We start from the raw sequence: 12,440 nt of genomic DNA, 5'->3' as shown, positions 1-12,440 counted from the left end.
CATGTCCTCATTGACTCTCCTCAATTTTTCAAATTAATCAGATACATTTTCATGACATAATTTTGCTGATTTTCATTGATAGACTCAACATTTTTCCAGTGCCAATTTGTTTTTTATTGTCTCATGGCAGGTGTTTTATGTACATTGCACTGAATATTTACTGTATCTCTAACTTTATCACATACATTTGCTATGATGTACCTTTCATAATTATCTATAATATGCATTTAAAAAACTAGACCAGTTTTTCCTCCTTTTCAGTTATCAAGCTTGTTTCACATAGGTTTCCATGTCCCAAGGTTTGCTGTTTATTCATCCCCATCCTTAACTCTTGTTGTGAAATCATAACAGAAACTTTGATTCGTTTTTAATATCATCATTCTTTGAGAAGCTGGAAACAGGAGATTGTTTAAGCCTTCTCCTTGCTGAACATTTATTGTGCTGGGAGAACAGATTGTTTTGAACTCAAGTTTTTCTGGCAATTATAGTTGCAGAGATGATTTTTTGGCATCTAATAAATAAATATTTTCTAATAAATACAGAGATGTATTTATTAGAAATAAGGAAAATAATTTTATTATCTGCCATTTGGAGCATTGCTTTGATTTTGAACTTTTGTGGATACGAAGAGCAAAAGCTATGCAAAGCTAAGCATTTCATTATGTGTAGTCTAGAATAGATCAAGCACAATCATCCTATGGACAATGTGTTTTCGACATTGCTGTTTTTATTTTTTTGTATGTAAATCTTATTATTTTCATTCTCTTGTGAACAGTTTTATACCTGTTTTTAGGCATATTGTCTTACAGAAAATGAATGTAACAAGGTATCCTTTCACCTGAGGAACCTATATTCAAACTCAACCATACTGATGAGGAAATAAAAGCAGAGCATTGGAAACATTCACATATCAAGCAACATCTAAGCAGAGCAAATTGGTTAATCTTTAGCCAGAACCAGAATAATGAAAAATTTAAAAAGCCACAAAGTGCTTGAGTAACCCAGCGAGTTAGGCAGCATCCTGTTCTAATGAAAAAATAACGCAGTTTTAGTTGCAGTGAGGGATGAATAAAACAAAGGTCATATCTCTAATAGGGCAAGGCCTGGATTGCTGTGGGGATGACATGTTGGTGCATCCAACTGATTGATAGATTAGTAATGACAGTCAAAGAGAGAGAACACAAACAAAGGGATGTGCAAAAAACTCCAAACTGCAAGGTTGTAGAAAATGCCCAGGTCAGGCTGTGTGTGAAGGGAAAAATCGGAGGCAAAAGTACGGATCAAATTTCCTACAGCAGAACTGGTCAGTCCTGAATTGTTGAAATCAATATTGAGGCAGGAATGCTGCAACATGTCCGGATAGAACCAGAGGTGCTGTTCCTCAAGCTTACATTAGGTTTATTTCTAATGGTGAAGGAGGCTGCAGACAAATTGGTCTGAATTGAAAAATTGAAGTGACAAATGATAAGAAAAAAATATTTTCCTCCTTGTACATTCTACATGACCAAAAATGCCAGCAGTTGGAAATAGAAAATTCACACTAATACTGAGTAATCATATGCAGGAGTTAAAGCATATTATTGTAACTGGGAGATGTGTTTTTTGAAGTAAACTAATTATTTTCTTTCACAGCACTGAAAGCAGCATAAATGTTGAATTCCTCTCTTCAATCATGAATGCTCATTACTGCACATTAAATCATGCCTGACTTAGGAAGTTTATGAGTAGCAATATGAGCCCAATATTCTAATCATGGTTATCACAAAAGTTTTAAAGACGTATGGGTATTGGCTGATTTTGGATAAATTAGGGGTTCACAAGTTGACCCTGAGTTGGTAAAAGCATGGTACCAAACGTATTTTGAATAATGGCTGATTATTTAGACTGTTGAATTTTAACGAGCCAAATAGCTAATTATGACCTTCAAGACTTACTCTGAGCTGCTGTCTTTCTCAGTTTTTCTGCCTTTGCTGCTGTTCACATTAATGGTGCAATTTTGTCCCACTGATTCCCATAAATCCACACCCTTTATTTGAAAGTTTCATGATCGCACCTCAGATAGTTTCTCACCCAACATTTCTCCAGTCCTAGGATGTGCAATAAAATTTCATCCTTTGTCTTTTTGCATCTCTCTCAAGCATTGAGTCAGATAATATCTGTGAGTTGCTTTCCCTCTCTCAAAAGCAGGATTGTTATTCCGTAATCTTACTGTTGAAAGTGTTTAGGTGCTGTAAATGCAAGGGAATGTGACTATTGAGTTCCGAGGCCATCTGTTGGGGTCGAATTGAATAATACAGAGTCATAGTGTTTCTGATCAATATGGAGCTTTCAGCTGCTCACTCATATGATCCATTTTCACTGTCAGCAAAATTTTGCAAAACACTTTATCATCCTGTAGGAAAAGGTTTAATACATTGTTAACACCTGGAAATGTTTATGATCTATAGACATATATAATAAGTCGCTGGTTATATTGAATAAAGTAGAAAATCTTTGTTGAAATACCAAAGTTTAAAACCGAGTCATGTGCATCATCAGGTTGAATTTGGTAAATGGGGTAGCCGACCACCAGGAAAGTGAAATGCGTCATTGGCATGTGATCCTTATTAATTCTGTGAGGCTTTGTAATGATATTTGGTAATTGAAACTCGGAGAATCAATTTCAAATATACATCCTTTAATGATTTCAGCCTTATTAAAATCTTGCTTTATTCAGCAGCTCAGAGGGTTGTTGCGTGCAAAGAACCAGACAGAGAAAATGTTCTTTTATATAGTTAATATTGACTGTATAAAATGCAATATGTGAGTATGAAATAGATTGTACTACCATCAACATTCTGATTCATTGGATTGTTAATCTATTTTTATTCAACTAGCCAACATATAAATGGTATTGTGGCAGGCGACCGTTAAGCACAGAATCGAGATTTGGCATGTTCTTGTGTAAGCTTCTCTCTTACAGCACCTTGCTGAGAAATTCCATATACAAACTTTTGAATGGGGTGAAGTTGCACTAATTGTGCACTAAACATGCAAAAATATGTTACAATATAGCCATTCAAAATAGTAAAGTTTTATAAGGGTTATATCATGATTAATGCCAAGTAACCAATAATACTGAAATTCTGAATACCATTCATACTGATTGTCATATTTTTGTTTAAATGTTCTTTTTCAATTTCCTTTCTTTGATTTTACTTAAATGTTTTCATTTACCTAATATTCCTATTATTCCTTACATATATTGGGCCAAAGCTACCACCATTCCAACTCCTGCCACTTTTGAATGTATGATTCATAAGTTTTCATTTTTTCATAGTCTAACCAACTTTCACTCTGACCTCCAGCCCCAAATCCTGTGTCTTTGAAGCTGAATATAAGTAGAGGTTATAAGGTCTTAAATGATTGGAACAGAATTAGACCATTTGGCCCATCAAGTCTACTCCGCTATTCAATGATGGCTAATCTATCTCTCCCTCCTAACCCCGTTCCTCTGCCTTCCACCCATACGCCTGCCACCCTGCCAATCAAGAACCTATCTATCTCTGCCTTAAAAGTATCCATTGACTTGGCCTCCACAGCCTTCTGTGGCAAAGAATTCCACAGATTTGCCACCCTCTGATGAAAGAAATTCCTCATCTTCCAAAAGGAATGTCCTTTAATTCTGAGGCTATGACTTCTAGTCCTAGACTCTCCCACTAGTGGAAACATCCTTTCCACATCCATTCCATCCAAGTCCTTCACTATTCGGTAAGTTTCAATGAGGTCCCCCCTCATCCTTCTAAACTCAGTCAATTACAGGAGTGTCAATTACAGGAAGAGATTTTTAATATTCAATCTTTAACAACTGCACAGCAAATCAACTTACGACTGTAATGTTGCAGTATTACTGAGGCCAGATGAGTGAGTATATGATGCTCATTCTATTCAGCGGGACAGTTGAAGTTAAACCAATAGAGCTCCTCTTTCCATCTTGTCTGAAAACAATCTGGAAAGTTTAATGCTGACAGTTCCAAAAGTAAAATATTATGCATAATGCAAGTATATTTGTCCAAATAACTTACAGGTATTTTAATTTATTTGTGGATTGCTCAGAAGAGAAATTACATCTATGAACCATATTTATTCACAAAATGCTGGAGTAACTCAGCAGGTCAAACAGCATCTCAGGAGAGAAGGAATGTGTGGCGTTTTGGGTCGAGACCCTTCTTCAGACTTATGTCAGGGGGCGGGACAAAGGAAGTATATGGGTGGAGACAGAAAGCTAGAGGGAGAACTGGGAATGGGGAGGGGAAGAGAAGGACAGAGGAACTATCTAAAGTTGGAGAAGTCAATGCTCATACCACTGGGCTGCAAGCTGCCCAGGCGAAATATGAGGTGCTGTTCCTCCAATTTCCAGTGGGCCCCACTCTGGCACTGGAGGAGGCCCATGACAGAAAGGTCAGACTGGGAGTAGAAGGGGGAGTTGAACCATAAATCTTCTGGCTTTGTGGATTGATGTTTTTATCTCTACCAAATATTTATATTGCCTCATTCTCTGTAATATCTTTTACAATGTGGATGGCACATGAATGTTTCATAACAAAATATCCTGGGTCCAAATTAACAAAAATCTTAAATTAGGAACTGTATAATGAGTTTACTTCCACAGGAGCAAAACTGGAAAAATCTGAAGCCAGACTCCAAAGATAAATTGACAGTCCTCCTAGCTACTGCTTACCCTGTACACTGATTAACTGTACAACGTGTCCTATTAACAGTCAAGAATGCATTGCATTAACAGAAATAAGATCTCTCTTGCATCATTATATCAAAATTTCTAATTTGAGGTGAACTACCACGCTATAATTTCACCTGTGAATTTAATGATTTACAGTGGCTGAGTGGTTTTTGAATATTTTGCCAGAAATCATGTTTGAGACACAAAATAAATCTAACATTTTGGAACAGAGAGCAATGGGCCAAATGCAGGCAAATGGTACTAGCCCAATATGTCAACTTGGTTGGCAAGGACAAGATAGCCGAAGGGTCTGTCCCTTGTTGCACATCCATGACTCTAAATTACAAATGCAAATTTATTCCACTTTTCATTAATCTACACCAATGTAGCAGTTTCTGCATTGGATGACATGGGTGAAGAGCGAATTTGTTTAATGTAATGCATCAATTTTAATTCAAATAATTATAAAAGCAAATAATTAAACATGGTTTCTAGCTTTTGATAAATTCTGAGGAAAATAATTTATTCAAACAAGAAATGTGTCTGATATAAGAAAATAACTGCAGATGCTGGTACAAATCGATTTATTCACAAAATGCTGGAGTAACTCAGCAGGTCAGGCAGCATCTCGGGAGAGAAGGAATGGGTGACGTTTCGGGTCGAGACCCTTCTTCAGACTGATGGAAATGTGTCTGATATGATTGTTTCAGAAATTCTGTTATTGTCAGAAAATGTCAGACATGTTAATAATGACCAGTCTCCAAACTTGCTGCTCCAACAAAAGTAGTGAATGCGCAGCTGTATTTTCATACACATTTATTTTGATGATGTTATTGGCTTAAATATGATCTGTGAGAGCAATATTTTTAGAAATGATTGTACATATGATTGTCATAGACTCAGTGAGCCGAAGGGCCTGTATCTCTAAACTAAATTAAGACGGTAGAGAATCTAACTGGAGTCCAACACTGGGCTCACTTTGCTATATGGAAACCAGTGTTGCCCCTGGTTACATTCTCTGCATGATCAATCATTAGGAATTGAATGTGATCAGGTCAAGTTAATATACATCTCTCCATCTTTATCCTTTTTAAGTGTCATCTATTTTTTAATTATTTGAAAGTGAATACAGTCTTCCTTTATGTTATTGATTTATTTCTTCTCCTCTTGGATATTTCTGCATAAAGATTTGTTGAATGTGACAAACCAAAAACTTGGCAACAGGATTAACTGCTGTGACTTAAGTCTGCTAAGTTTAGACTTCTGAACATGAATGGCAAAGATTTAAAAAATAGAAATTATTATAGAGTGGAAGTGGAGTAGACCACATTTATAGTGGTGATAAATGGCAAAATTAAGATGGACAAGTTTGCTTTGTTGTTGTAGTTTCAGGCATGGGAGGCCTCTTTTATGGTTTGCATTCAATCTCATCAATAAGTTGATGTGGAATTGTATGATAGCAATATGGACTGACATATGATGAAAGAATGGATCGACTGGGCTTGTATTCACTGGAATTTAGAAGGCTGAGGGGGGGATCTTATAAAAATATATTAAATTCTTAAGGGATTGGATGGGCCAAATGCAGGAAAAATGTTCCCGATGTTATTGGAGTCTTGAAGCAGGGGTCACAGTTTCAGAATAAGGAGTAGGCCATTTAGGACTGAGATGAGGAAAAACGTTTTCACCCAGAGAGTTGTGAATCTGTGGAGTTTTGGCTCGAAGGGCCGAATGGCCTACTCCTGCACCTATTTTCTATGTTTGTTCTGAAATGTCACCCATTCCTTCTCTCCAGAGATGCTGCCTGTCCTGCTGAGTTACGCCAGCATTTTGTGTCTATCTTCAAAATATACTTCTGTTTGGGCGATGATTACAGATAAGGTTATGATGTCTGTGCCCATACACTTTGGTGTGGAAATATGGAGCACATTGGTGGTGAAATGTCAGCCTACCTAATCTCCTGCAGTTGGAATTGTACTGAGTTCAAAGTGAATCTCACTGTACTGATTTGAGGGACGAGAAACACTTCGCTTCTGAACCCTCAGCTTTATACATTACTTTGCTGGCATTTCTAACACTGCCATATGCATTGAATGGATCACCATTCACGATGGAGAAGGTAAGTGGCTTGTTTCTTTTCCGCATTAATTAAGTTTCTAATTTGCATCACTTAAATTGTGTTAATAGAAATTTAATATGATTTCAAGATTTTTATTTTTATTCAACTAAAGTCACCGTAAACTTTAAAACATGCCTTTTAATTATTAGTTGAAAATTTCAGCAATGAGAGGAGTTGGGCAGGTTCTCAGTTTCTTGCCCGAGGGCTCATGGACTGGTCTGCTGCACAGGTTGGCTTTTAAGGTTGATTAGATCAGAAAGCAACATTAGGATAGAGTTGTCATTGACATCACAGAGTCCCATGTGAGGTTCACATTTAAGCGGCTTTTTCGGTCCAAATTTCTGTCGTATAAAATGCTCAGATATTTGGAATGTTATTATGTGTGACATCAGTGGCATACAGTATGGTACTATTGATAAATACAAAACATGAAAGTCCAGTGAAATAATTTGTAATCTGAAAAATATATTAAACTTTAGCAGCATGTTTTTGAACGCTATTTTGCCCCCCCCCCCCAAATGGAAGTCCCAGAGAAATTAGTCTTACTTTCAGAACTGTTTAAAATTTAACAATAGCTAAATGCAATCTGCAAATTATTTGCCCTGTTAAAAATCATGGATATTTGCTGCAATTCCATGGGTAGACACAAAAAGCGGGGGTAACTCAGCGGACAGGTAGTATCTCTGGATAGAAGGAATGGGTGACGTTTCGGGTCGAGACCCTTCATTCAGTCTGAAGAATGGTCTCGACCCGAAACGTTCTGAGTTCCTCCAGCAGTTTGTGTCTATCTTCGGTTTAAACCAGCATCTGCAGTCTCTTCCTACAACATTTCTGTTGCAATTCCATGATCGGCACTAATCTAGAGATAGACCTATAATCTAACGACGATTTTCCTAACTCTTTGTTTTGTTATTTTATATTTCCTATTCCAGAATCGTTAAAAGTGCGAGTTGTTTTGTTTACTTTATCAAACAGTAACCAAATAATTGTTTATTGTAAAGTGCTGACGTAGCCTCCGAAATTGATGTTCTACCTCCATATTAATGATTGAACCGTAGTGGAAAAACAAGCAGCACCGCCCTCACCTCGGGTCACGCACCATTGAACAATTATTTTAATGAGAAGTAAAAACAAGCATTCATTGGGAGACATATTATTGTTTTCGATTGCCGTTTCCCCGCAGCAAATTGCACAACAGGAAACTGGCAAGGGATTGGTTAGATTTGGGTGGAAATTGCATCATTATAAGACTACGATGTAACAAGCTTTTTCATCTCTGATTTAATCTTAACATTTCTCTTTAAGTCTTCTAGAGATCGCTCTTTAATGAGTCTGAGATTTCCTTTCCTTCTAATTTTGTGAACCCTTTGTTTCTGGCCGGGAAACAAAATGTCCGTTTACTAATGTAGCAATAGATTTTTAAATGTGTTAGGATGAATGAATTTTGACCAATATAATGGGAGCTTACATAGTGGCTCGATGATAAAGAATAAAATATGGGGTCGATTTGTGAGTGACATGGCGCAAAACGCCCGAAGAGTTGCGACATTGTGAAAAGAACTGAAATAGAACAGGCCCTGACGTCATGGGGAGGGACCTAAGCTGCTGCTGAAAGCTGCAGCTGAGAGGCGGGGGAAAACCTAGACAACATTGCAAACACTGACATAACATCCCCACAATTTAAATATGCAATTTATACAATAACTACTTTATTATCAGAAGGGCTGTGCCTTTATGACGGTTAAAGGAAATCCTCATCGCAGTTTTGTTTTCGGTAATTTTAACATTTTGCCCGCAATGTTATTCTTTGAGGTCACTTGTTCGGCAAAGTAAATATTGCTTTGGCCCTTTCAGGCTGGACTTTCATCGTTTAGTTGCATTCTTGGATTTATAATGTAATTGGTTAAATTTTAAACGAATTGAATTCAGGCTTAAATGTACATTACGTTCTCTGAAGCACGAGGTGCGAGTTCCTCACGCTGCAACAGCCATATTTTAATGCATGCCAGCAGATGTGTGATCAAAGGGAAAGGTTGTAGCATTACCATAAAAATCCATGGGCTTGGAATCAAGACACGTCACCTTCCAGCATTACGCTGAAATTGCTTGGTGTAGTTAAGTACAAGCTGATTCACGCGAAACGGGTGGGGGAAGGAGGGAGAAGGTTGCGTTGCTACCAAATGCGTTGGGCCTGAATGCAAGTACTCTGGTAAACAGAGATTTGAGATTTTATGGAGCAGAGCAGACTTGCAGGAGAAGCGAAGGGGGTGGGGAAGGCGAAGAATGTGGCGGTGCGCCTGCGCGTTAGCCTGGTTACAGGCTGCAGAGCGCGGCTGACGTCACGTGGTGCTCGGAGGAGCTCGGTGGCGCGGCCGATAGTAGAGAGGAGAAAGCAGAGAGGGAAGGCGAGCGAAGTGAGCCCGGGCCCGGCCACACCGCGGAACCAACGGGCCTACCTACACTCCACGCTCTGCACCTAAGGAATTCAAACGTTCGCACCATGTCGGCCGCACAGGTGTCTTCGGCTCGGAGACAATCGTGTTACCTCTGCGATCTGCCCCGCATGCCATGGGCCATGATCTGGGATTTTACCGAACCCGTGTGCCGAGGCTGCGTCAACTATGAAGGGGCCGATCGGATCGAGTTTGTGATCGAGACAGCGCGCCAGCTGAAACGGGCTCACGGCTTCCAAGAGGGACGTTCTCCGGGGCCTCCGCCTGTCAAAGTGCAGTCGCTGGCTGCCAGCAAAGACCCGGGCCAGCAGCTCAACCACGTCGACGGTCCGAACAAGGGGCCGCAGCCACCTCTTGATCGTTACTCCCTGAGCGCCGAGAGACCTCGTTTCGAGTACCCAGGGCTCGCCCATGCTGGCAGGCTTCCCAATGGCTTGAATGGACCCAATGGATTTCCTAAATCGGAGGACGTCCCGCCGGAACTTAATCGGCAGAGTCCTAATTCATCGCGCAGAAATCACAGCATCGTGCCCCCGGGCCCGGTGACGGTGCCGCCCAACCTCCTGCCTCAGACTACCCTGAACGGTCCGAGCACAGGAGCCGTCAGCTCGCACGGGCTACTTGGCCGGCCGTCTCCTTCCACCAGCCTGGCCGGCACCTCGCTCACCGTTAGCAGCCAGGTGCTGAGCGATGTCAACAAGCGGCCCGGCTCCGTGTCCAGTAGTGACCAGGAGCGGGAACTGAAGGAGAAACAGCGCAATGCCGAGACGCTGGCCGAGCTGGGCGAGAGCTTGCGGAACCGCTCCGAGGATTGGGTGAGCAAGCCCAAGATCGTGCGGGAGACGCTGCTCACTCTCTCCAATTGCAACCCCTTCGACGTGCGCTTCAAGAAGGACCACACTCTGCTCGGTCGGGTCTTCGCTTTCGACGCCGTTTCCAAACCTGGCATGGACTACGAACTGAAAATCTTCATCGAGTACCCGAGCGGCTCAGCCAATGTCTTCTCCAGCGCCTCAGGAGTGGCCAAGCAAATGTACCAAGACTGTATGAAGGATTTCGGCCGGGGCCTTTCGTCCGGCTTCAAGTACCTCGAGTACGAGAAGAAACACGGTTCGGGGGACTGGCGGCTGCTGGGGGACCTGCTGCCCGAGTCGGTGCGATTCTTCAAGGAGGTAGTGGGAGCCGACATGCTGCCGCAACCCCACATCGACGCTAGTTGCCCCATCTTGCCCACCGCCCTGTGCAACTTGCCCCGTCCCCCGCCAAGCAGCTCCAGGCCCGGGATGCGCAAGCGGAAAGCTTCTCCCGAACCTGACTCAGAAACGGGTGGCATCAAAGAAGAGCGGCAACAACAATGGTTGCCCAACCAAAACGAAGCCTTAAAGCTCACCCTGGCGGCATCCGGTGCCTTTGGAGCGGCCTGCGTGGCGCACGGGGCTCCCAATCTTCCTCCCAACCGGACCACCCCTCCCGAATGCAGCCCCCAGAACGGACAGTCGCCCATGGCCGCTCTGATGTCCGTCGCTGACACCCTGGGTAATGCCCACTCGCCGAAAGACGGCAGCAATTCCGTGCACTCGACCACTACTACCAACACCAGGCGGAACAGCAACAGCCCGGTGTCCCCGGCGTCAGGGGGCAGCCAGCGCCGCATGGTGTCCAGAAACGGAGATGTTGCTCTGTCCGTTGCTCCTTCCAACAGCCACCCCAACCCCAGCATCGATCCAGTTCACCCCCCAAACATTCCAGACTCTCCGATGGCCAACAATGGGCCCCTCTGCTGCACCATTTGTCACGAACGTTTGGAGGACACTCACTTTGTGCAATGCCCATCAGTGCCCAATCACAAATTTTGTTTCCCCTGCTCACGGGAGAGCATCAAGGCTCAGGGGGCTAATGGAGAAGTTTATTGCCCCAGTGGAGAAAAATGCCCATTAGTAGGTTCAAATGTTCCTTGGGCCTTCATGCAAGGAGAGATTGCTACAATCCTAGCCGGGGACGTTAAGGTCAAAAAAGAAAGAGACCCTTAATCTTTGTTTAAACTTCAGTGATTGAAGTCAAATGTGAATAAGAACTAAGCATTTAGTCTTATGTATAGACATTTTCATTTTTCGTCGTATGTTTCTATATTTTGAAACAAGGTATGTACTCTTCTTCAATTGAAGGATGAACCTGGTTTTATGAAAGAATATCCAATATTACTGCTTAATACTGTTTTCACTTATCGATGGCAGTGTGTTGGCTAGGTACAGAATCATAGCACTTAACAATTAACGCTGCTGGTGTGTTTTTGTAAATGTATGCACTTCGCTGAATTGCCAAGGCCAGTGTTGACGTCTGCAGAAATGCAAACAAATTGTTACAACGAAAATGGTTACAGTTATGTTACAAGCCCTAGGGATAGTCTACAAAGTGACTTTTTTTAAAAAAGGTGAGGGGTTCTTTATATTAGTTTCCAAGGGCAAAATCTTTCATTTTATGATTCAGTGATCTGAATTTTTTATGTGTTTTTTTTTTTTGCTTTATGGATGCACGAATGCTTTAAATAGTAGAGCAAAATGCTGTACTGTATATGACAAAATGCTCTGTTTGTTCTTTATACATTTCTGTAGTAACAGAAGACTGTAATGTGCCTTGGAGCTGAATAAATTGTAATAAATTCAATGAATAAGCTCCCTGAGTAGTCAATTTCTTTACAGGCGTCAGTAATGCAAACACATTGGACAGGCATTTATCTGAGAGAAACTGGTTGTCTTTATTGCTGTAGAAAATCTTATTTCTTCAAGCTCTTTTAGAGAAGCCATTCTTATCAGATACTATCATTGCAATAGTTACTTGGCAAAGAGCGTGTTTATTTACAAATTACCTGACTGCTGGTTATAGAAATAACTTGATTCAGGTTTTACCATTCAGGTTTTTTTATTGAATTAATACCTGACGACTTCCAGGTTGTACTTATTTAACTGAAACACAATCTTAAACAATTTTCTGAGATTAAATAAACTTGATTGAATGTTACTGTGAAATCTGTGGTGGTTAACTATGGTGGTCTAGATAATTGTAACAAGTTTGAACACAGATGGTACACCAAAAACAGCTGTTTATCTTGATCAGAGGCAGTTTACTCCAAATCCCAAATTTAATATTT

General features: G+C 41.1%; 1 protein-coding gene across 1 annotated transcript; it reads left to right on the top strand.

Moving 5' to 3' along the window:
* The first annotated feature begins 8,636 nt into the window (after positions 1–8,636).
* On the top strand, positions 8,637–11,964 carry irf2bpl (interferon regulatory factor 2 binding protein-like). Its single transcript, XM_078406612.1, has one exon. It carries the CDS (start codon positions 9,340–9,342, stop codon positions 11,320–11,322), a length of 1,983 nt encoding a protein of 660 aa, XP_078262738.1. The 5' UTR covers positions 8,637–9,339; the 3' UTR covers positions 11,323–11,964.
* The last annotated feature ends 476 nt before the right edge of the window (positions 11,965–12,440 follow it).

Source organism: Rhinoraja longicauda, chromosome 10, assembly GCF_053455715.1.
Source record: "Rhinoraja longicauda isolate Sanriku21f chromosome 10, sRhiLon1.1, whole genome shotgun sequence".
Classification (NCBI taxonomy): domain Eukaryota; kingdom Metazoa; phylum Chordata; class Chondrichthyes; order Rajiformes; family Arhynchobatidae; genus Rhinoraja; species Rhinoraja longicauda.
Note: the sequence above shows the minus strand (reverse complement) of the source record. Positions and strands in the feature narration are given on the sequence as shown.